Genomic DNA, 26853 nt, shown 5'->3' on the forward strand with positions numbered 1-26853 from the left:
AAGAATCCATTTGTGACCCAAATGTCATGAAAATCAGCATAATTACACACTTTATAGTGCAGGTGATTTTTTTCATTAAATTAGGAGTTCAAAATGTGACTAGAGTTTCATCATTTGATTAGGCTTATCTCACGGAGAGCATTTCCTTCCAGCTAAACCCAGAGAGCAATCCTGAGAGCTAAAGATGCATGTGCTAACTGTTAAACATACAGAGGACATTAAAAATTGAAATACAACATTTTTCAAGTTAAGGAACTGGTGGTCAAGCAGAAGGTAATAAAAAGCTACAGAATTATACTACATTGCTGGAATATAAGAAATAAACTGCTCAGACAAGCAGACTGGGACTCTTAAAGGACTAAGGAACCATCAGGAGAAACATTGGGAAACCCCACCCCATGCCTTCTCAAGGAATGAGACAGTGATAGTCTTCAAAAAAGAGAAAACTCAAGAAATGTGATATTTGATTCAAAACATAAACATGCCTCAAGCTAAGAAGTTATGAAAAATGTTCTCAGTAAGTTTTTCTGTGAGACAAATCCATCACTCCCATGAAGCACAAAACAGATTGTATTTGGGAGACTGAGAACTGTACTCCCTCATGGTGCAAGTAATTTGGGAGGCACCACAGTATTTACTTCGGGAATGACTAATTAGGTATGAAGACAATGGGGAGGGGAAAAAGAGGGGGTTTCCTAAAGTGGTGGAAGTATAATTATTTTCAAAAATGTGTAAACTGCAGCTCTAAACATGGTCTTATGGAGGGACCAAGCACACATCAAGATTCAGCTTCACCTCTCTGAATCAGCTGAGTGTTGAAAAGATTTATCTGTCATCATGCCAGACACTGGGACATGACTGCAGTAATGATGAGGCTGAGGAAGAAGGGGCCAAAGAGGCAAAAAGGAAACCCTCCTTTATTCCAGCATGCACTGTGTGAAAGAGGGGCAGTCTGTGGGCACGAAGTCAGCCCCAAGATGGATGATGGATGAGATGGGAGAAGGCTTCCTGTGACAGAGAGAGGAGAAGCACTCTGCATACTAACTGTGTCAAAAAATATTTGTAAGAAAATCTTCCAGAATAAATGTCACCACACTTGGGACCTTTAAGATGAAGGCCGAAGGTCATAATGCAAGGGGTCAGGAAGATCATCAAATTACCTGCAAAGTCAAAGTAATTATGCCTAAGACTTATCACTTCATCATGTACTCAAAAAAACTCAGGAACTGAATTGTTGCTATTAAAAAATACACCATTCAGCAGGCTTCTCTACACCCACACACGTACTTATCCAATGCACCACTACCCAAACAGAACAAAAATATATTTTAACAAATCTTGCACAAAGTCAAAACATAATTTCTTTTACAGACATGTTAGTCCACAAATCTGCTTTTTCATTCAGCTTACACTGCTAGAATCACTTATGGACATCTATTACAGAGATCTGCCAAATCCATAATTCGCTTCTTGACATTAAGTAATAAATACATAATGCAGACACACATTTGTCCTTTTCACAATTCAGCCGAAATCCATTTCTTTAGATAAGAGCATGACCTGTCCAAGTCACCTTCCAAAATTCAGAAAATCTTCCTCCACTGAGGCATGCACGCCAATCTTCATATCCTGGCTCCTGCTTGAAAGAGGAGCTACATACATCCAAGCATTTGACATTAAAATAGGAATTTATGACTGCTTTGAGTGCCATTGGCATGTGGAAGTGCCATTCATAAAGCAGACACTCATGGCAGGGCTCACTGTTCAGGCAGAACCAGAGGACATCAAGATCCATAATGAAAATTTTCACATGGAAAATCCCATGCTGGCTGCTCCTAAGCCTGGGAAGCGTTTCAGTTTAATCTGTTCAACCTTACATCATACCTATTAGCCTGAGTTAAATTAGTGGTGAACTTTGTATTTTGCAAACAATTACACTCAAATTGTCTTCTTAAATTTGCTTTTAAGAAGGGATGTTGATGCTGAGACCAAAGTTCACATAAGAAAGTATCTGTCTCTGTATTGCTTAAAAGTGCTGCCTTTTAGAGGCTGATGCAGCTGGAAAGGGGTCTGCACTATACAACACTTACAAAACCTGGATACCAGCCCTGCTGATTAGAGCTTCAATTTCATAGTCAAATGGAGGTCACTGCAGTAGGTGTTTTTCAAAGGAAATTATTAGGATGGAGAAGGATGTAGGGAGGATTTGCTAGAGATGAAAACAAATGACACCAGCCTTGCAATAAAAATTCTGAGTGCAGCAGGGAGGGGAAGATGTATCATCATTAGCTCATTTACCGGTTGTGAACTAGCAAGGGCTCATATCCATGAATCTTTTCATGCTGCATGCACAATTTTAAGAAGGCAGCAAGCTCTAGCACACACAAGTGAGATCAGACCCAGTGATCACACAAGTAATATGCACCCAGAGAGAAAAATAACAGTAGAAGTTTTCTAGCTGGAATACTGCTGAAGTCTGCTGCACTGCAAGTGGAGCAAGTGCCATGGCAGACGCCTCTGAAAAAATGAGCTGTGCTCTACTGGGGGAATTCTCACAATGGAAGAGGCAGAGCCTTTGTCAGCTACTGCTGGGCAAAATTAGAATAACAGGATCAGAGAATGGCTCAGATCAGAAGGCACCTTGAAGATGTTTTATTGAACTAAAGACCTATTTCCAACCCTCCCACCATGGGCAGGTGTACTGAGTTTGCATGGCCAGGTTTCAGCAGCAGGGTGAGCTACAAGATTGGCTTCTGTGAGACGGTGCCAGAAACTTCCCCCATGTCTAGCAGAGCCAGTGTCAGGATGGATGGATGTGCCACTGGCCAAGGCTGGGCCAGTTAGAAATGGTTGTAGCAGCTCTGATAACATACTGAAGAAGATGGAAAAAATAAAACGCACATTTTCTTGTTAGGTGATGTGAATTAAAATACTGGCATTTATGACAAGGCAAAGCTGATTGCTGACTTCTTCCCCCATGCTCAATGACGACTTCTCCTTAGGTATGAAGACTGTGACGGTGAAGAGGAGAGGGACCCAGCAGGATGGACCACTCTTGTGACTCGTTCACTGGATCTGAGTTCTGGAAACAGACATTTGGACTGACAAATTTAAAAGCCTAAACCATACAAACAGAATACTCTTCAACATTCAGAGGCTGCAAACTGACTGCAAGCACATCTTAATTTTCAGTGTTTTCTTATCTCCAGCTCAACTCTTCATCTACACAACTGTAGAGGTACACTGAAACATTGCTTTCATAATAAAGGGCTGTAAAGCTAATCCCCTTCCAAAACCCAGGTATTTAAATCCCACTGGCTTCATTGAGTTAAAAGCACTCAGCTAAATAGGAGGCCAGTGCTGATGGCAAAGAATAAAAATACATGACGGACAGACAGGAAGAGAGGACATACCAGGGTAAGTGCAAATTTGCTAGAGAAGGCTTTGGAAGAAAATAAAAGACAGAATTAAAAAATGGGAGAAAGCTTTCTACTTAATTGAAGATTAAGAAAAAGTAGAAACAGGAACTGCCACTCAACTGAAGGTACAACAGGTTGACAGAAGAAGGCAGGAGATTACTCATAGTTTTACACAATTAAATTAATTCCTTTTAATCTTTTTATACATATTGTAAACAAGATCTCTCTATCCCATGAAAATTACCTTTTAAAGGCTGGGCAAATACATTAACTAATCCTAAAATCCCAAAAATCCTGATTTTTTTATATTATTTTTTGTGAAAGCAAAAGCAAAGCAGGGAAGAGCGCTATAAACAGTTCTGACCTTCAGAGACCCTGGCTTTCTCTTTAATTATTCAAAAAAAGAAACACTGCTTCAAGCAACTAAAGAAAAAAAAACAAAAAAAAAAAAAAACCCAAACAAAACAACAACAACAAAAAAAGTCATTTAAATGGAAATGGCTACACACCTCATTTGCTGTGACCAGGAGAATACATCCTAAACATTCACAATATTACACAAAACCAAAAAAGCAGACAAGTGGCACCAGCAATTCTCACTTTTTTTTTTAATAGTTTAAAAAGCAGTCTAAAGCATCTAGCAAGACACAGGAGTAAAAGGAATTTTGATGATGGCTCTGAGTTTAGTATTGAGAGGTACTTAATTGCTACTATTCCCTCACATGATTATTTCCAAATACTGCAATTCCTGCTGGCATCTTGTACTTGTGCCCCAGGTAAAATAGCAGCACCCTGCACCAGCACGGAGGCAGACCCAATGGGTGCTTGCACGCCAATTTCAGACATCATGGAGGAACCACGGCCACCCTCAAGGCCCATCACTGCCACAGGCAGAGCCCACAGGGCTGGGGGTAATGGCACAACCCAGCTCCGTGCTGATGGAAAGCGACCTTGCCACCACTGTGACACAGTCATTTGAATATTGCATCACTTAATTTTCAAAGACTGATTGTCTCAGAACAGAATATCCCGGTGAATAATACAAATAGACTACATTATTTTCTTCTGCTCACTCTATATACAGATATACAAGAATTTTGATTACAGCCTAAACAGTTCCTGTTCCGCCCTAATATCAAAGGTACAACCCATCATGCTCAGCAATATGGAAATCTCAGTTAACAACAAAATAGAAATGTTAATTCATCTAGGAGCTGCTTCATGAGAACAGAGATATCCATCTACTGCTTACTGCCCTGTGCTCATTCAAGAGAGAAACCACATCTAAATAAATAACTAGAGATGAAAATGCCAATGCCTCCCAGAGTAAAGAGATCTGAAGGTAAATTGAAGGAAACCTACAGGATACAAATACTGCATTAAGGAGAAACATGGTCTGGAGGATTTTGTGTTGAAGTTTCAGGACAATAAAACTCAAATTCAGCAGCTGCTGTCATGATATAACAACTGGCAAGACAAGTACTTTTCTTTTATATATTTCTTTTTCATTTGTGGCACTATACATTTTGTTGCCATGACAACTAAATGCTTTCTGCCCATCTGTATAGTGACAGAATAGATGCATACATCTGTTCACAGATCTTGTTTTTAAAAGACAGATAATATTTTCCCAACTTCTGTATGTTTTTAAAGCTCTCTTTAGTAAGGAGTAGAATATTGCAGTTTCTCTAAAACAGTGGACCATAAATCACACCACTCAGGCAGTATGTTGCCCAGGAGACACTCTTAACATCACTCATTGCCAGCACAAATGAAAAAGTCAAAACGGAGGCTGGTGACAAGGACCAGGGAACATTGCTTTCAGCATGACTTTTTCCGTGTTGCGTTTGCTTATCACCATTAGCAATATCACTGCCAAGAGACCAACTTCCTTTCTGGCTGATTAGAAACACAAAGTCATTTTCACACAAAAGAGACAATATATGAATGATTAGGGATAGGGTAATCTTTTTTTATTGCCATGTAGTCTAATAACTCTTTACAGTCTTTGTAATATTTTCTATTCCAAAGATTCCACATCTTTTCAACACACAATTCAATAAATAATTAAATAAATAAACTTCAGTCACATCAAGCAACTCAACCAAGGCCATAGAATCAATAATATTTGTGTTTGCCTAAACCTTAGGTACCTCCATTAAATAAAAAAATTCTTTCCTGCATTACCTAGCCCTGCTCATACAGATGCCAGGCTGTGACACTGGCAAATGAAATTATTCCAAATCACTACAGATTCCTGAAATCTTCAGGAAGATTTCCAGTCCTGTGCTTAGCTCCAGTTAGTAAAAAACTGAAAAAACCCACCCAACTGATTCTGCAGTTAAAGCAAGGTGGAGACAACAGGGATTTTATGGGGAATTGCTTGGAATTTAGATTGTACTGGGAAGGGAGACACTTCCACAAGCAGATAAAACCATAAAAAGCCAAGACAAACAGAGAAGGTCAAGCATCACATGAAAGGAAGGAGAGGTCTGCAACTCTGCTTGTGGGGTAGAAGTCCTAAGTTTAACCAAAATGGGAGGAAGATGAGAGGGCAGAGCATGCTTCCCTAATACAACTACTACCCTCTAAGCCACACAACACAGCAAATGTTTCGGCAAGGCCGAGAAGCCATGGTAGACATGGCTTCTTCCTTCAGCACATTTTTGAGCCAAAATACCATGAGCTGCAGGCAGCATTAATCTGCTTCCCCAGCTTCTGCATGCTGCCTCAAACGTCCTGGCCCCAAACCGAAAAATGGGAACTAGTAGCTCAGATGAATTTCTGTCACTTCTGGTGAGGCTCATACTGAATTTAAAATGAGGACACTGTGGCAGTGCTCCTTATTGACATGGAAGATACCCTAAGCAGGCAAGTCAGCTGGCAGCTGCCAGAACTACTTTTTTAGGTGAACAGAGAGACTCTCTTCAAATGAATTTCTGCTGCACTTTGCTCTCATCTACAGCTTTCCCTCCATGCTACAACCACATTGTCCCCATGGTATGGACACAAAGCCTGCACTTTTCTGGCACACTTTGCTGTCCACTGTCCTGAAGCTGAGCATGCTGGGTTGGAGGTGCTCCTGCTTTCTGGGGGATAATATGGCACAAAAATCCTGGTTCTGAATAACAGCAGAGCCCCATCTTAGCATGTTCCCTCAATAAATTATGTGTGGTATCACTAAAAAGTATTACCTGTCTCAGCAATACTGAAGTGGCCTTCTCCTATGGTACCAGAAAGCCAGAAGCATAACTCCAAAAAATTCTGAGTCCACCAAAATGGTCTCCCATTATGTCTTAAAAGGAATGCTTCCCCAAGGCAAAAGTTCAACAGCTCTATCCACCTATGGCTATCAGCTCCACAACTGGGAAGAATGGCTAAAAACAATACTGTAGTTTCATTTTTTATCCATTTAAAATGATGCATCACAGGACTACTTGCAACACAAAATCACAGCCAGCCCCTTGGCCAGGTCAAACAGAGACACAGCAATTATGGCATGCAGGGATCAACAGTAAGGATTTGTCTCATTTCATCCTGAAATTTATTTAGCATTTTGTTCCCACCCACTGCGCTGCAGTGAGCCAGGATTTGAAGCACCCCTGGAAGGCTGAAAGGAAGGACTGAGCAACATGAGCACACGGCTGTTGCGTATGTCCAGTGCAGTCAGTGTAACGTTTGTATTGTTAATTATTTGGAATAAATGTACTGGCTTAAATAGGTCACTGTGATTCTACAGTTCTCCTGGGAAATCAAACCGGGAAGAAGTGACCCCTGAAGGGACTTCTCTTTTAACACCCTCCAAATACCAAGTGACTGCATTACCCAGCTGTTGCATTGCATTTTGATACATGCTTCCATCAAAATCACTCACAGCATTTTAAAGCCATTAATCATGCAAGCATCACAACTGGCACAAAACTGCCTTTGACAACGTGATGATCATTAGACTTATTGTACAGACAGGTAAAGCGAGGCATGAAAAGGTTAGTTATACTGCCAGAGGGATTCTGTCTCTCTCTGTGACATGTAGTAAGCAACTTTAGCCATCTGATAGTTGCTCTGACTTGTGATTTCAGCTTGAGGCTCAGGGACCCACACCATAACCACCCTGTAGCAAATAAGCATCCTAATCAGCTAACACACCAAATCCCTACGTTAGCACACAGCTTGCTTGCTCCATCACAAAGCCAGGACAAAGCAGTAGCTCTTGCACGTGTTATTTCCAAGCCATTCCTCCATCCCGCTAAATTTACTTCTGGTTTAGCAGGTCAACTCTCCACCAAGAAACTTCTATGAAACGGGAATTACAAATTTCCCCTATTGACAAGTAAATGTCTACTATGTTTCAGTATGAATTTCAATGACAAGAATTACACCACTGCAGCTGTGTGCATGCATGTTCCCAAACCCACAGGGCCACCAGCATCACAAGGGCACTGCAATACTTCACTTCGCACCTGATCTCCTTCTCTAGGTCCACCCAAATGGCTTGTGTTTGCAAGACCTGTAAATGCAACCAGGGAGCTGATCCCTCCACACTTTTCCTAAAAAAATGAGTTCTTCCCTCATGGCTTTCTTGAGCTGGTTCACCAGTGGCTGTGGGATAAAACAGAGCCACTGAGGGAAGGTAGCAGGAAGCAGCACTCAGGTGCAGGAATGGGCTGCCTCTGCTTTCAGAACAGATAAATGCCAGGTATAAAGGGAGTGGAAATCACAGCCTTTTTAAACTGAAAACATGGGATTCAATTCAAAAAATTCATGGGAAGCAATTCAAGTTGCAAAAGCTTGCTGTTATAGTTTGTTTGGCTGGGGGATTTTCTGTGTATACATCAACCCTTTAGGAGCCCCACCAGTAAGATTGTCTCTCCTAGATCCAGGTGACCACAGAAAGGGGATCCATGGCCCCTTTACCACAGGTTCCCATGGCCTCCAGGGACTTGCCAGGAAAGTCCAAACCCTCTTGTTAAAGTGGACTGGATTATGATTGACAGTGTGACCACACAGTTATTTCTGACCACATTCAATGTCTAGATAGAGCTTCCAACTGTTATCAGATGAGTTTTAATTTGTGGGTGCAGAGAAAGAATAGCAGATTTTCTGAGAATTAGCTGGATTTTATCTTTGCCAGTGACAGATTAATGTTCATTATGAAAGATTAAGCTATTAAAGGAAATCCCCATGAAAGAGTAGAAGCATATGCAAAAAGTTTCAAACACTGGTATGTTTACATAGAGAACAGGAACCCTTCTGTGCTCCTAACAATACAGGAGTAGAGCACTTTGCAATGCAGCAATGCCTACAGCCAGCAATATCCACCAGCTGAATAGCTTTTTCCACTTCCACCATCAACAAATTCAATCTTTACAGCTGAGAAAATTCCAACATTATTTAGGTATTACCTTCATTTTTATAGAGAAGCTGCTACAGGTTTTGACAATAAACTGATGGAGGGGCAAACTTTGGAATTAGCAGTCATCAATTCATTAGGTCACATTTATGAAACAGATTTTGCTATTTACCCTTTAGCCAGCCCAGCTAAATGCTAGTCCTGGCCCTGCCTCATAAACAACTCCCATCTCCTTTACAAATGTCACTATGGGCACAATCTTCCTTTTTTGATTATTTTGCTTGTCTCCAGCATGACACTCTGTACCTCAGAAGCAGCTTGCTGCCCACACTGAACTACTGCCCACACTGAATGTTCCAAAAAGGAAGATACCTCATTAAAGGCAGACCCACACTGGGTTGCAGAGGAGCCACACACTCACAAAAAGCATCTCATCTCATTAGCAAATGGCTGGTGCAACTGCTCGTCGTGGAGATGAAGACACACCACTAATTTGAGGTACAGAAGGCACGGAACAGACTGCCCTATGCTGGTACTGTGGGAGTGAAAATAGCACATTAAATGTTTGTTAGGTTTCCAATGGAAGCTGCTTCCCATGGAGCTGTATTGAGCTCACAGGGGCTCAATCTGCTGTTTTCAGGATTTCCTTAAAGAGAAGAATGAGGCAAGTGTGTCTGAAGGGCAGTGCTGGGAGAGGGTTAAACTGAGGGAGGCTGCTCCATACCGGGAAGTCTGTCCCATACTGGGAAGGCCCCCACAGCCACTCAGAGCACTCAGTTACCCAGAATAATCAGCCCCAAAAGCTGGCTGAGGTTTCTGTCCAGCTGCCAGTCCTGTGGGCAGCACAGGGACTCTGGTTATCCCTGGACTGACCCTCACTGCTGGTGCTTGTAGCTATCCACTGCTCTTTCCACCCACAGCAAAACAGGAGGTTATCACCCCAGAGGAAGCTGCATTAATCATGGATGATGGCTTATGCTACAACCTGCCATTATCCAAGAGTTACTGTTAAATGACAATTAAAGTGCAGTAAAAAAACAAAACAAACTAACATACCCAAAGGGAGCAAAGAAAACCAAACCAGTTCATCCTTACAAACTATATCAAAAAGAAACGGTAAAATCCAACCCTTTTAAAACCAGCTCCAAGATCCTGTACAGTGTAAGAAGGGTGGTCTCACATGGAGGCTGGGACTCGGAAGAATCTGTCCCATCCACTCCTATTTGCTGTGGCTAAGTACAGCTTCATCACAGAGATGACAAACACCTGAAGTTCCCATGGCTTTTAATGAATTTGTGCATTGTCACTCCCCACCTTCCAAAAAAAGAGAAAAACATCTCAAACTATTAACTTACCTACACCTTTCAGTAAAATGGAAACTACATAAGCACTGTACATCAAAGAGCTTCCTTCATTAAAATGTGGAAAATAATTTCTGTACTTTAGATGAAAGGTGTACTGGGACTGTGAAGTTTTCTGGCAAATTTAATTAAATCCCATAGTTATTCTCTTGAAAAAATAAAGTTTTTCTTCTTTTTGCCAAATCTTTACCCTATAGAATGAACCACTGGTGTGAAGCAAAACCCTTTTTAATGACATATACATAAAGTTACATTTCCAGAACACAAATTCTCAGTTAAATTTTCAAATGAAGATGAAAAATTCCCAAATAAAGATGCAAATAATTCTTTACGGGCTGCCAAGAACTAAAATCAGAGATTCATCTGCTATACATATTTTAGCAAAACTGAAAAGCCAAAAGTTTCAGCTGTGAAAGATAGGCAGACCTTGCCATCACAGTGGAAGCAGAGAGCTGTTGAAACCACACACAATGAGATTACTCTCATCTTTCCAGTCCATCACCTTGAAGAATTGTTGCTCATGTACAGCGAGCACAATTTGCTCATCTCCAAGATTATCATCAAAGTAATTGAAAAACATTTCCTAAGAGAAGTAGCTTCAGGCTGCCTCCCTCTCAAGGAGGGTTGCGGTAACCAGACTGTCTCCAGTGGGTAACAGCTGCAAAGTTGAGACACCTTAAGAGCAAAAAGTCACACATGTATCGCAATGGAGGGGTGGGTAAATGCCACAGCATGTCCTGATATTCCCAGTCATTTAGGTAGCATGTACTGGCATGTACCAGAGCTCTCAGCATGGAGGAATCAAAGCACAGTCCTGCACCTTCGCACACTTCCCGCTCTGATGGAACACCGCAGCAACACTTGGGACAAACTTCTTGCCACAGTTGAATGGATCTACCCTCTTTGTTCACCGTGGACAAAATGACCAGGTCAATGCCAGCAGACAACTTGACTCTGACGTACACAGAGATGTATTAGTACAAACACCTAATGCAAACCAACTGCAACGAAAACCCCCTCCCCACATGCACTCTGTTTGGCTTTCTCTCAGTTATTTCTTACTGGCAACACTTCAATGCTAATAAGACACCATAAGTGTATAAAATGCAAAGAAGATGTTTACATTAAACAGCAGACTACAGACTGAAATAATCTGTTCCATGAGCTACAGAAGCTCATCTCCAAACATCTATTTTCAGGTAAACATGTATATGTGAATTCAAAGAGATCTGACAGTGGAAGGGCTTTTTATTTTATTTTTACCTTGCTGGCAAACACCTAACAAGTTCCAAGACTTGAACACTGAAATTAGCCAAACAGCCTCGCAATATGACACAATTTTTTGCCATGAGAGCAATGAAAGCTTGGAAAAGCTTTCCAAGCACCTGACTGATTACCCATTACTTGTAGTCCTTGAACTGCAAACAGCTTTATAAAAAGTACCCTTTAATCCAGCTTCCAAGGCAAATCCTTGAGCTTACCTAGGTATTCAAGCACAGGAAGAGATACACGATCAGTCGAGTGTTATCACTCCAAACCAGTTCTAGAAATTCCTGATTAACTCTGTCCAGTTCTACTGTTCCCTAAAAAGCCACACACCCTGCTGCAAGGTCAGACAGCAAAACATGTTCTCAATTTTATTGGCCAGCAGAGATTTCTCTCTCCTGGACTTGTTACAGCAAAGGATTAGGCAGTGCAACAAAATGGCTCCATGTAATCTTAGACATTGCCCAAATAGCCTCCTCTGTATACCCCTGGAAGAGGGTATTACACTCCATACACACATAAGCTTGCATTTCTGCATGAACACATCCCTTCTCAAGGCCCTTGGCTTCAACTGGTGCTTTGGAACAGCCAAAATGGGTTTTCCTCCAGTTTCCTCTGAACTACCACGAACTGCTGCTCATGGTCTGAAGCGATGGCAGGATAAAGCTGGTGCTCGTGTGCTAGACTGAACACTAGACACTGGAAGTCAATTTTCCTCTAATATCATCAAACTCACTACCTTGTGAGTCCCTTTGCTGGCACCTTGGAGATAAGCTTTCTGCAGGAGCAGCTGGGTATAATTTAATGGATGATGATGCATGAGCTAATATAGAGGTCACTTTTGGGATTATACACTGAGAATAACAGAAGACAATTAATACAAAATGCACTTAGATCTCTCAAGGGTAATAAAGGTGACAGGAGGAAATACAGACTACACATTTCTTTATTAATAAATAAACTACTCGGAGATTGAGACAAAACGTCCTATCACCAGGAGCATCCTGAATAATAAAGGATATTCTCTAAACATTTTCCAAAGAAGGGAAAGCATGCAAATTACAGCTAGCTATAAAAATTATATGTTGTGAGCTGTTTTATGGGGTATAAAGCCTAGAAAGCTGAACAGCTTGAATAAAACAATTCTGCATGACTGGTCTTACTTTGGAAACTTTGAAAGTATGTCAGAATGATACTAACAGCCTTTTAAAGTAAATATTTTCATAAGCTGATGCATTGTTTTAAGGTCCATACTACTAAAAATAAAAGTTAAACCAATTCGCTCCAGTGAAACTAAGACAAGCCTTGTTCCTTACTAATTTACATCTAGAAATGACAGGGAAATTATAAACACACAGACACAGAATTTGTACAAAAATTATTGGTTTTCTACCATGACTAATTTTAAAGAAAAAGAAAACTGTTAGTGATTGTTGTCCTAAAAGCAGAAATATTAAATGAAGGAACACTTCCCCTGTTAAAAGCTGCCAGAGGTAACTCACAGAGCACTAATAACACAGGCTCAGAAATAGCTGCTCTCAGGAATGCTTCATTCCTGCCTGACACAGATACAGACTGACAGACCAGATTCTGGCCAGGACTGCGCTCTGCGATCCATATGACACACCCCTCCCCAAAGAGGCTGCTCAGGAGAGACACCATGGACAGGTTGAGGGCTGATGATCTTGTCATGAGTGTCTGCTCCAAGTAACTCCCTTGTGAGCAGCCCTTTTTTCCCAAGCCACCTCCCAGCAGAACCCACTGGCACTTCTGTGGTATGGCCTGAAGTTACCTTGAAAACTAGGTTTAGAAGCCTGGGATAATAAAGAGGCTTCAAAATACTGTCTCTGGGTAATGCAATTTGCCTACACTCTCCAGGAAGATGAATAACATCTGTAATATTAGTGTCTCCAAACTCTACAGTGAATTAAATTCTGCCAGTGAGTCCACCCCAATCCACCCACTAGCTCCTACATGCCTCCATAAAATTAAACAACAGAGAGAGAAAAACATGTATCATAAATGATTTTCATTTTACTTTACTTTGAAACAAAGAAACACTAGAAATGGTCCCACATAAATATTTATCAAACCACTCAAATTGTAGTAAATGAAAATATACTTCAACCTACATACAAAATAACTGAAAACTATTTTAAGAGACAGCAAGAAGATGAAAGGAGTCCAAATCAGTAAATTCATTCCTTTCTGCCAAATAGATTGCACAGTGCAGGCAGGTCTGGTTTATTGTAAACTATATCATTTGGTGTTTCTAGCTTCTATTATGAGTCCTTTGAAGCCATGATTAGGGTTTTCCAGCACCAACTGCCTTCTCCAGCCACAGTTTGTTAGGAATTTCTATCACTTTTGAGGTATCCAAATAGAAGCTCAGACCATTATCCTTAGCACCATAAATAAACCCACGGAGTCTGTAATAATTTGAGTCTCTACCACCATTTAACAGTACCTTTAAGCTTTAAGCACTGTGAAAGACAGGACTGGCCTGTTAGTGTGAATTTCAGGGCTGAAACATCTAAAGATATGAAGTTAACAGAGTCATCTACAAATTGCATTCTTACCAGAGGTCCTCTACAGGTTTAGAAATCAGTGCCAGCTAACTAAATTTAAAGTTCTAATTAAAGTTAGGGGACTCAGGTTCCTGAACAACCCTAGGAAATAAAGAATGCATTCTTTGAAAGCATTCTTTAAGTCCATGCTCATGGGCTTTGCAAGAACATTGAAGATCCCGCAAGCTTTTCATTAACACCACTGTTTTATCTTTGCATTCAATTTCAGTGGGACTTAAGATATTTTTATGCTTTCCTGAGAACAAGTAAAAAACTTGTTGCTTCAGTTTCCCCACCTGTGCAGTGGAGCTAGTAATTCCTTGCATGTCAGGATGATGCTCCACCAACTCTCACAAACCCTACAGAAGCCTCTGCAGCAGAAGACGCTGATTTTGTCTCGTTTCTCTGCTCCTCTAGAACTCACTTTGATCATTTCCTATTACCAGTATGGCCATGGATAGTGTAAGAGTAAATATAGAATCTCTTTGTGTGCCAGGCTGTTATATTAACATGTAGAAACAGATGCCAGACTAAAAACTGGAGCTAGAATAAAAATGCAGTTTAGCTGAAGAACAAATCATCAAAAAAGACGGAGGATTCCAGCATTTAGACCTGATATCATCTTACTCAACCTTTCAAGAAGTCAGGAAGTCCCACTAGTTGTTTAGATCACCACTGCAGCCAGAAAAGAGATTCTGATAGATGGTTTTCAGTCTCCCAAGGTGGATGATATCATAAACCCATATGCATTTGTTGGACTCACCACCAACTCCTGAAACAACAAAAAGACACCACTTTGCTGTGGTATCAGTGCTATGAGGGTGCACATACGAGAGCTAAGAAAATCCAGGTTTTTAATAAGGCAGTGTAGGACCTCTGACAGAGAACATGTCCACAAGAGTCGTCATCACTATTAGAGCTAACCTGTGATGGAAACTCAGAGCATACTCTCATCCCACAATTTTTTTTTACCACATCTCTGCTCATTTGTGTCACAACAATATGGAGATAAAAAAGTGCATTTTACACGATTTTCTTCTAAGAAACTGCAATTAGCAGACTGGCAAAGAGAGTGGAGATGCACACCAGGCAGGAAGCAGTACTAAAGATGAGGAAATGGTTCCAGCTTCTCTTTAGCATGAGAGTGGCACAAGGGGAAGGTTACTGCTCACTTCTGCAAGATCCAAATATAACATATTGATCAATTTCTGTAGATAAAAAAGAGGGTCAGATGCTTTAACACTGTATTGTCAGAAAATGAAATATCAAGCTATCGTTTCCATTACTCTCACCACTACACTCTTAAATTTTTTTTCCACTTTTTATGTCTAGAAGTGCACTTATGTGTGGGTTTCTGAATAAAAGCTAATTCCCAGAAACTAGATTAAAACCATGAATCTGGTAGAGAGGAGTCATAACAAATTACCTAGCAGTAAGGCTGACAGTGTATCTTCCTGTTCACAGTTAACAGGATGGGCTACATCTGACCAAAGCAAGGCACTCAGCATAGACCTCTACCTGAGCTAGTCTCACAAGGACCTCTGCACATTTTCAGAGCATGATTCACACGACTTATTTCATATTTTTACATTAGGGTGAAATTAATCATATTTCTCAGTGACTGATTTCCTTCTGTTGACTTGAAGAAGCTTGCAGTGACTAGTTCTCATTGTAGACAACCATATTTTATAACAGATTATATATGTGGATCCCAAAAAAAATGAACATGACAGGGGAAAAAAAAAAGGCAGTTCTGAACAGGAGACAGAAGGATCACATTACATGTTTTTCAGTGCAAGGTTCTTAAATGACATGTTTGTGACATTTATATCAACAGTCAATAAATAAAAAAAAGTTCCTCCATTTTTTTTAACCTCAAGGAAAGTCTGAAACCAGATTTTTTTGGTCATAAATCATGACTGACTTCTAAACCCATGAGAAATTTCATTTTCTATCTAAGGTAGTGGGAAACCACAGATGGAGTTGAAAGGTCAGGAACTGCAGCAGACTACTTCAGGAGGCATTCTATTTATTTACAGATTTGTACTGGCTCCGACTCCTGGAAATGGAAAGTAAATCCACTGAAGCAAATTTGGAAGTGATTCACACTTCTATCGGGGAAACACTTGCTATGCTTCTGGTTACCACCATGTATGAACTGGCACATTTAGCAGTGAATGCTGTAACAAAACTACTTTCCAATCTATCAATTCTATACAACATGAGGCAAAGAGCAGCACTGCAGGAAGGCAATCCAGGCTCACCCCCATGGTACAACTCTTACCAAACTACAACAGCACCCAGATTTGCACATTTACACTGTGCAGAAGGATCTGTAAGGACCAATACAGAGAAGACTCCCAAGCTCCCTGACTGCCATCCACTGTTCTGACCTGAACGGAGAGAAGCCTGTTGTGAAACCCACACCAGAAGTTAGATCAAGCTTAGTGGAGATAGATCACAGAATCATTTAACTTTGACAAGACCTCCAAGATCATTGAGTCCAACCATTAACCCAGCAGTGCAAAGTCAAACACTAAGCCATAGCCATGAGTACAACATCCACACAATTTTTGAACACTTTCAGAGATGGTGACTCCACTGCATCCCTGGGCAGCCTGTTCCAATGGCTCACAATGGTTCTTTCAGTGAATAAATTTTCCCCAACACCCAATCTAAACCTCTCCTGGCCATTTCTTCTTGTCCTGACACTTGTTACTTAGAGAACAGACTGACCCCCACCTCACTACGAGCTCCTTTCAGGCAGTTGTAGAGAGTGAGAAGATCTCCCCTGAGCCTCATATTTTCCAGATGTACCATTATGCACCTGTGTGCATCTGTAGTGGAAGAGGACACCACGAGAACAAACGTGCAGCTGCATGTGCAGTGTGTATCCATCATGAAGGGCTGCTTCTCCTCATTTCAACTCCTCAGTATCAATGTGCCTCAGGAAGCAAAAGCACATCTCACTCAACAAACAGGGCAACACCATTAACATGTAATATTTCATAAAAATAAAAACAACGCATTTGAGCAGAATTTCGCTGAAAGCACACGCTTGCAGTTTAGCCTGCTCATATATCAGGATGAATTTGGCCCAGTTTATATCCTAATGATTATAATGGATGCTGCAGTCATCTTTTCATTAAGGCACCAGCCAAAAATATTGATTTGTTGTACTTCACACTCCTGCTTACCTTCACAAATTTCAGGAGAGACGGTACATAAGCCAATAGAGTTGGTCAGTTTAAAAGTGACAAATGAACTGCACTGAAAGTAAATAAACAGCTATCTCTTTATAAATTAATTCAATATGTGACTTAAGCCCTTTTCTACAGCTAGAAAGCTGATTCATCATTCAGCAGCATTTAAGTTGCCACCAGTTCAATAGCAGAGTATTAATGTTGCATTTTATTTGACACAGAAGGTCAAATCCTGCATTCAGCTTACAACAGCATGACCCAGAGTAACCCTGAAGCCCTGCCCTCCACACTGCCCTGGCTGAAGCTCAGCATCCCAAGTGTTCTTCAAATTGCTTTCAAGAAGGCTTACATGGCATTGAATATTTGGGGAAATCAGAAACAAGAATCCCAACTCTTCTGATCTGCTGGATTATTCTGGAATGATTTAAGTGAAATCGCACAGGTTGGCTCATTTTCACGTAACATTCATGAAAGAGTGAAAGGCAGAAAATCTTTGCATCTTGGGAGATTTGGGGCTTTTTTGCCTCCACAAAATATATTTCAATTTTAGAAAGCAAGTAGATATATTTAATGTGGAACACTGGGTACAATTTCCATTCCCGTTAAAATACAATTTGTGCTTTACTGAACAAGGGACCTAACTTATTCTAGGCCATCACCTCTGCTATGGTAGGCACAGGGTAAAAAACTTGTTATTTCACTTATGAGTGACATTCAGTGAGTTACCTTCTCTACCAGCTCTTTTAAGTTCAATAAATGTTGAATGCTGAGATTTCTGTATCAATATCGCAGCATTGGCACCAACCACCCAATGCTTTACAAAGAACCCATTGAGATGAAGTCAATACTACTCAATAAATAGGTAGGATGACATTTTCAAATGCAGGAGCTTAATATTTAAACACATGTCCAAATGTCTAAATAATGTTGCCTGAATGCCTTCTGCTACTATCAGCGCTACAAGATATGTGAGTTTCTAACATTTGTGGAAATTACACTAGGTGCCCTCTTGACTTCTGACACTCAAGTCTGATGTTTCTGGACATAAGGTTTTGACTGCAATCATCTGTGTACAGCTGCAGCCGCAAGGCTGTAGCAAAAATAGAATAAAAATATTTTTCTCTGCTTATACTATGAGAGCCACAGCATTTGTGATGTCGTCTGTTTTTCATAACGTTCAGCTTAGAAAGTTGACATTTGATTAAACAGTTTGAATTTGCCAAAACATACATTTTAATCTTATGTTTAATACCACATTCTCAATTAAAAGCTTCAGAAGAAGACATACAAACCACAGTAAACCCACAGACCTAACATATTTAATATAATTGCTGAAATTGTTGACTAATATTTTCTAATTTCCTCACTACTTCTAGTGGTGCACAGCTGCACCATTACTCCCAACAACCATGAGACATTTAAACAGCCAGTTTTTTAAGTGTTTTACTAAACACACTTTTGTATTTAGTATTTTGAATATTTTCCAATAGGGTGGTATGGTAATAAAGTTCAGCATCTGAAGAACCTTCACTACATTAACAATGCTTTCTAACATCGTATTTATAATACTACTGGCACCAAAGGAAAAGTAGCACAGGTCATTTACAGCTATGAACACTTCCCTGGATTTCTACCTTTTACATAAGCACACCAACACTGATAAACACAAGAAAGTGCATTACACAGGATGGTGTGTCATTCCAGAGTAACTCCCATGAAAAATGACTCCCAGCAACAAGAACAAGACCACAAATAGGTTTTAGAACAAAATAATATTTCTTTCACGGTCCTTATTTCCTTTCATTGGGTTTAACAGTGGATTCAAAGCCATGAGTATTGCAACTTCGTGGAGGTGGCCTGAGTAATTTACAGTGATCAACAGATAATGCAGTGACTGTAAGCAAGTCATTCTGTTACTATCACTGCCTTCTAAATGGAGCCCTCACATAGATGCTGGAAAGAAATGTGTATAATTTCTCATCCACAGTGTGATGAATGCAACCAGGTAATTAAATAATCTCATTGATGTGCCTAGAAAATACTTACTTTTAATTTTATCTTGCCTGTTAAGAAGAACTGAATTTCTTGTTAAGGGTAGAACAATTATGCCTCAGCTTTGCTTTTGAAAAAAGCCTCTGTAAAGGAGAAATTAGAAACAAAACTCACCAGTTTCTTCATCAATGCTGAATCTCCCCAGGCCACTACCATCCCTGATGGAATACTGGATCTCCCCATCTCTTCCAGAGTCCTCATCTCTAGCAACAACTTGCAAAACACTTGTACCAATGCGGGAGTTCTCCTTTACAGATCCAATGACAGCAAAGTCAGGAAAATAAGGGGTATAAAGGTTTTCGTTAACATCCACCACTTCAACTTCCACGAAAGAAAGAGAAGAGAGAGAAACTGGGCGCCCCTTGTCCTTGGCACGCACGGTCAGGTTGTAGAACTGCTGCTTCTCGTAGTCGAGCTCCTTGTTCAGGCGGATGGCGCCACTGGCTTTGTCGATCTCAAACCGCCCGTTGTAATCGTTCACCAGCGAGTAGCGGACTTGGCCTCCCAAGCCCAGGTCCGGATCGTGAGTTTCCAACCAAGCTATGACAGTGCCAACTGGCAGGTCCTCAAGGACCTTCACGTTGTAGCTGGATGGGATAAAGGCTGGAGAGCAATCGTTAACATCATCCAAAAAAACCTTCAGAGGCACAACGGAAAACTGCTGATGGCCGCTCTCTGCTCTGTCCCTAGCCTCAATCTTCAGTGTGTAGTTTGCTTTTGCTTCCCGGTCTAGTTGATCTGCAACATACACCACTCCTGTGGAACTGTTGATAGCGAACTGATGGGTGTCTGTCAGGACTGAGTAAGCCACTTCACCATTAGATCCTAGGTCTTTATCTCTGGCTTCTACCTGGATAATCTCTGTACCAAGACTTGTACTTTCTAAAATATTAACCGAGTAACTGTCCTGTAGAAAAACAGGCTTGTTATCATTTGCGTCCTCCACAGTGACAGTCAGCAGTCTCCACGCAGATTTCTGTGGATTACCTAAATCATAAATTGTAATATTAAGGAGATAGAGCTCGGTTTTTTCACGGTCCAAGGGCATGAGGACACTAAGTATTCCCATCTCCATGTCAATGTTGAAACAACTATCTACATTACCATCTGAAATTGTATAAAGTACTCTTCCATTAAAGCCTGAGTCAGCATCATAAGCTTTTATCCTGAGGATGGTGGCACCAACTGGCAGATCTTCTGAAACCCTCACATCAGTAGGAAAGGATTTGTCAAAATGAGGTGCCTGCCTGTTGACCGAATAAAAATCAAGAAAACCATCTTCCAAATTCAGCTTCACATTTGCTTTTGCCTTTTTGAGCAACTTTTCTGCTAGCTTCTGAGCAACTCTAGTTTCTCTACAGCTAAAGGTCTTTGAAGACACTTTCCCATGAACTACTGAAATATTAACAAACATAGCATCAGCAAAGTTCTCTCCATCAGTTGCCGTTATCTTAAGGCCAAAATTGCTATTCTTTATGCCGGAGTTAACAAGAGATTTTTTAAGTTGCAGGACACCAGAGTCTGGACTTAAATAAAAAAGGCCAAGTTCATTTCCAGAGATTATTTTGTACTTCACAAGCTCTAACTCATCTATGTCTATTGCAGAAACAGCAGTGATGTGACCACCAACAGGAAAATCAGATGAAATCACTCCCTGACAGGCCACTTTTTCAAAGAGGGGCTTGTTGTCGTTGACATTGCCTATGTATATGGTGACATTCACCTCACTTTCGTGGCGGTAGGGAGAACCCCAGTCAGATGCTCTCACAATGAACCTGTAACTTTCTGGTGAGGACTCAAAATCCAGTTCTTCAGATGTGCTGATGACACCTGTAAACTGGTTTATTGTAAATGGTAGCGAGTTCAGACTGGCAATACTGTATGTGATGTACCCATTCTCTCCCCTGTCTTCATCAACTGCTGACACTGCCAAAACGCTGGACCCCACTGGGACACTTTCATTGACAAATGAGCTGTAGGAGAGCTGCTGGAACTCCGGAGTGTGATCGTTGGCATCCTCTAACCTGACAGTAACCCGTGCTTTTAAATCACCACCTTTGTTTGCATATACTTCTAATTCATAGAGGTCCTTCTCAATGATTTTCAAAGGACGAGCAGTAGTAATAAGGCCTGTGTTGGGATTGATTTTAAAATACTCAGCTTCCTCACTTGGAGATATTCTGTATTCCACACCCTGTGGCTCAGGCATCAGCTTAACTACGGCAACCACCACACCAGGAGGTGAAAATTCACTGATGAAAATATCATATGCTTCCTTTTCAAACTTCAGGGGAATACTTTCTTTCTTGGGACTAGCAATGTGGACCAGTTTGACCGCAGAAAATTTCTGAGGAGATCCTTTGTCCTTAGCTTGGAGAGTGAGGTTGTAACCATAAGGGAAGCTGTCCCAATCAATAGGCTTTCTTTCCTTGATTTTGTACTCATTCATCCATTTCCCTTCTTTAGTCAGAAAGAATTGTTCTAGAGGATCTCCAGCAACAATAGAAACAGATTCTATTTCTCCATTGGCTCCTTCATCTAGGTCATCAACATTAACAACTGCATAGGTAGGTTCCTTGTCTGATGGGAAGGGAATGTGGGTTACTACACTTATTGTTGGGGCATGTTCATTTATACGTTCAATGTGAACATAAAGCTTGGCAGTGCTGCTTACACCATTGTTTCCATAGAGCTTCATCCCACGGTCCACTGCCAGAATCTCAAGGTCATACCTGTTTTTCTCATCATAATTTAACCGGCCACTTAAGGAGATAACACCACTCGTAGGATGAACTGAGAAGAGATCAACTTTACCTTTAAAGTAATAATAAAATTCACCATTGGACCCAATATCCGCATCTGTTGCGGTCACCTGTGCAATGCTAGTCCTTAAGGGAGTGCTTTCTGCTATTGTGACAGAGTATGTGGTTGGTGAAAACAAAGGTCTTAGGTCATTCATATCCAAAACCTGAATGTTCACTTTTGTCCATGTTTCCAAGTCCTCTCCTCTGACAGACCCTTTTACCATCAATAAATAGTTGTCCTGAATTTCTCTGTTCAATATCGCAGAATTCCCACCTTTAGTCCTTATTCTGAGGAAGCAGAAGTCAGCAATGATGACTTCCTCTGCTTTAAAAAAACCCTCATCATCACCGGACACTATTTTGTACTTGATATCCCAGGAAAGGTCAGCCATGATAATGCCCATCCTCGTCTGACTGTTGACATAGGTCCTGGCTGCCGAATTCTCGTACACTGTGGCATTGTAAGTGGAATGTGTGAAGTGAAAGCCAAGCGGGGCAGTCCCGTGAGCCACCTGGCAAACCAAGGCCAGGAATTTGATAATCAGAAGGGCAAGGCATGACGGAGGTAGCCGTGAGCCTGACCAGCGGCCCATATTCACGTCCATCACATCATTCTTTCACCCTGTGACAGAGAGAGAAAACAGGAAACAGTTGATCAAGAGATAAAAACTGTACTGTGAAGTGACATGTCAAAATTACTAAATTTCTAATTCAAAAGTAAAATCTATGTAATATCAATTCACCACATCTTTAAAGAAACATTAAGGGAGAACACTATACACACACATACAATCACAGCAGCTCTGGGTATTTTCACACCTGTCTGAGTAGTATATATGCACGTCTATATATATATAAAATTACATGTATGTATGCACACATTTTTAACATGGAAGACCCTACCACATCCATATACACATGCACACAATCCAGAATAATAATCACAGTAAAAAAAAAAAAAAGACATATTTGTATAAATTTATATCAAAGGATGAACCACATACAGAAAATATTTTTTTCTTATTTATCAGCAGCTCTAACTAAGCCTAAACTTGTTTGTTTTCAGAGCCTATTGGAAAATTCATTTTCAGTCCCAACACATGGAAGAGAGACAGGATTTTCATATGTATGTAGCACCGTCATAGTCAAATGTTACCTTTTTTTTCATGGTCAGTTAAGAATGATGAAATTTAAGCCACCAAGAACAAGTAGAATAAGAAATTAATTATGCAGTCATAACTTTAAATACAAATACCTTCAGAAAAGGCCCAGTGCTTCACTTCAAGAACCTAAATTGTGAGGTTAAGCAGAGACAGAATAAGTGGAGGCACTGGCTGAAGTTTGCTGGAGGGTACTGCAGAAGGTGGGAGCCAAGTCCTGCTTATCTATCGCTTCCTCCTTGGAAGCGGAGGAAAGGAGCCTGAGGAAACCAGGCAGGTGCTATCATAAGGCAGCGGGAATAAGTATCTTTGTTACAGAGTACATGCACTGCTACTTGTGAAAATCATAAAAATCAATTTTAAAAGGCAACTATTGAAACACCCACTGCACACACACATTGTTCTCATTGTCATTTAAAAGCTACTTGAAAATGTACTTTTCTCCAAGCTAGAACACAGGGAGGAAAAGGACATGCAATCCATATCAGTGACACAGGATAATTTAAACTTCCAACAAGATTTCAACTTCCCCGAGGAGATTTATAAATTGCATGCAAGTTTTGGAATATGAATTCATATTAGTTATCACCTCCAAAGCAACGGAGGGACTACTGCAGTTTCAGTACTAACAACAAACAATTTATCATTCTGCTATTGCCATGTCCACACAAAACACTTAACTTCCTGATCCCACAGCCTATATCCCATTGTTTAACACACTGATCAATTTGGTCAATTCTCCCAAGTGTTTGTCAAAGCACTCATCTTCCAATACACTTATTTTCACATATAGTTCTCCCCCTGCCTTTGCTTTCTTCATATTTTCTTTTCTATTATATTTTAAAAAAATTAAAAAAAGGAAATGAACTCTTTAAAAAGAGAAAAAAATTTAAGATTGAATCACCTTCTGGACCTGCATTCCTCAGTAGCCAGCAAATTTCATTTGTGGCAGTTCCTTTTCTGAATATGCCCCCTCAATTACTGTGTACATAGCATGCGAATCCTGTGATTAACATCTTGTTCCATACAGTTCATACATCAAATAAGCACAATTCTCCAATATGCTCAGGGTACATGAGGGAACAGGTTGACCTCCAGAAGCCCCAGGATGGAATTCATCTACTTCATATAGGAACAATTATTTTATTGTTATCATTTCATTCAGCTGAAAGACCAGCAGTGGCACCTTATTCTTCAGCACAACAAACATTCATCAATTTAATCCACCAGTATGAAAATCTCAAAGTCCCTTATTTTCACAGGGCTTTATGGGATCACTTTTGAGTACTGAAACTAAAAGCTGTTGCTTCAGACTAGTGTGGGAGATGATGCTAGTTATATTTATATATATACATACACATATATATATTTACACAACATAAAATAAACTGCTGAGGAAATTCAGCCAATGAAAATGAGAAATTCTAATGAGACACAACTCATGGGAAAATAAAGGGCTGGACCTTTTCTGTGATGTGCATTATTAAAACAATCAACAGACAATCACTGTATCGCTGCGGCATGATTTCATGAATCATGCCGCAGCGATACAGTACATTTCATGAACGGCACTTCAGCACCCTTGGCCTACACCACAATACCCATCTCTCCCCCTGCTAAGAGAGAGAATTTCTGCTGCCTTACAAAAGAGGCTGATGTTACGTTTCATACGAGCATCTAGACTTCTTTCACCACAGTTTGGCAACTTCCTAGGAATTCATTTTCCTATTCTCCAAAGTAAGGAAATTAATAGCCTTATCCTATTTGTCTCATTCGGTGATCTAGTTTCTCCTGTCCATGCCATAGCCCAGCATGAGCTAGTTTCTCTCCATCTTTCAGAGTCATCAACATCAGGTTTTGAAGTCCAGCATAACTGGAAATTAGTTTTCCTGAGAATATAATTGCTACAAAAAAAATTTATTTGAAACTTAACTTTCAGCCCTACCCAAGGTTACAGACTGCTGCGGCAGACAGGCATTAAAGGAGGTATTTACAAAGCTCTGCAATTAGGGGGACCTAATGAAAAAGTTGTGTATATCCTAGGCAATAAAACACGACAACCTTATGCTCCTATTCCATTCATCTTACAACTTTTAAAGAAAGCTAGGGCTAAGACCTGATGTCAAACACACTGCTGAAAACTCAGCCATGTCAATAGTCCACCAAGTTTTAGAGGTTCAGCGCAATCAGTATCAGTCCTGAAACACTAAATTCCACCTAGAAGCAACATATGTATGTGTGTGCTACTGAAAGCATGTTTTAGCTATGAGTACATATGTATACACAGACACACAGATTATGTATTTTTAGGTAGAATTTAACAGTTGGCACTGGATAAATTGGATCTTCACATAAGGCAGCACTTTCAGGGTTCGATTTCATCTCAAATGTGGTATGCAGAGTTGTAACAAGCTCCCCATTGAAGTTATTCATCTATGCATACATTTATATGGCTATTGCCACTATAGTATATGAAAGTCCCAATGGATGAGCTATTAAGCTGCCACTCGTGCAACCCAAGAATGTTTTATTCATTTACTGAATTCCTTTCTTCTGGTATATTTGTTTTTAAGAGTTCATAATACATGCATACTTAACACACAGGAAATGTAACGAGATAGGTTACAGAAACAAAGTACAAAGCAACCCGCGGTAAATTAGGAGGCATTTCTTTAAAGGCACTTCTTGTCAAAAAATGTTATGTTTAAAGTGGAGAGAAAGGTTGTGATTACTTTTGCTTGATTTTAAAATGTTTGGGCAGGAGCTACTAAAATAAAAATTCCCTAGTACTTCTCAGCATGGTTAGACTAAAGAGGAAAAAAGGGGAAAAAAATAAAGGAAATGAAATGAAAAGGGAACAGGGGAAAAAGAAAAGGTAAAAAATTTCTAAGAGAGGAAAACTGCTCTACAGTAGCAGCAAAAACTTAAAGGAAACAACTCCATTCTAACTACCCAACAGAGTGAAAAAAACAACACAATCTGGGAGTCCAGAATCTTTTCACTCTAGCTCTCATAAAATTCTTCGGTGTTGAAGTGGGCAGGAAAAAATGGAAAAATAGAACAGTGTGTCTTGATTTTTAATACTCTTTAAAATAAACTTGAAGATCATGGAGAACTCTCTGATTTAAAATTCAATTCACCATTTGATTCATTTTCCTTTGCTCCTTGAACAAAGTTGGCTAACTATGTGACCCAAACCTTGCAGAATAGCTGCAAGGACCTGTAGGTGGCTGGTGCTCCTTAGAGGAATTGAGAGAAGTATGATCATCATTCCTTTATCTCATCTCGGCTCTGGCAACCTCCTGTCTGGGCTACATCCAAACATAACATAACACCCCACCAGACAGAGAAGGAAGACTGAAGTCCCAGGGACTGCCAGGAATTCCTGCACTCCAAAAATGTGACTCTAACTCTTATGTGTAGATATGAAACAAGTGCTATCTGTTCCTTGGTTGGACTCCCTCTCCCTAGGCTAATTTTTCTAATTCCAAGGATCTCCACATCATAAAACACTCGAAAAAGAAAACAGTGCATATGTCTCTTGGGTAAACAAGAGCCAAAACGTCTTTAATAGAATATAAGGAATATAGCAGGCAAATTTCTTCAGCAAACAGGAGGAATAAGCTTTTAGTAGGCAACAGAAGGGATAACAAAACAGCGTTCTCCTCTCT

The 26853-nt window shown here is 40.3% G+C and overlaps 1 protein-coding gene across 2 annotated transcripts in view; it reads right to left on the bottom strand.

Moving 5' to 3' along the window:
• The window catches only part of FAT3 (FAT atypical cadherin 3), a 327081-nt gene that overhangs the window by 283739 nt on the left and 16489 nt on the right, over nt 1–26853 (bottom strand). For both annotated transcript variants that reach the window (XM_041487251.1, XM_041487250.1), the window contains exon 2: nt 19333–22644. In XM_041487251.1, coding sequence (XP_041343185.1) covers nt 19333–22627 — 3295 coding nt within the window. In that variant the 5' untranslated portion in view covers nt 22628–22644. The remainder of the gene's footprint in view (nt 1–19332; nt 22645–26853) is intronic.

The sequence above is a fragment of the Pyrgilauda ruficollis genome, unplaced genomic scaffold (genome assembly GCF_017590135.1).
Source record: "Pyrgilauda ruficollis isolate IOZ18807 unplaced genomic scaffold, ASM1759013v1 scaffold8, whole genome shotgun sequence".
NCBI lineage: Eukaryota > Metazoa > Chordata > Aves > Passeriformes > Passeridae > Pyrgilauda > Pyrgilauda ruficollis.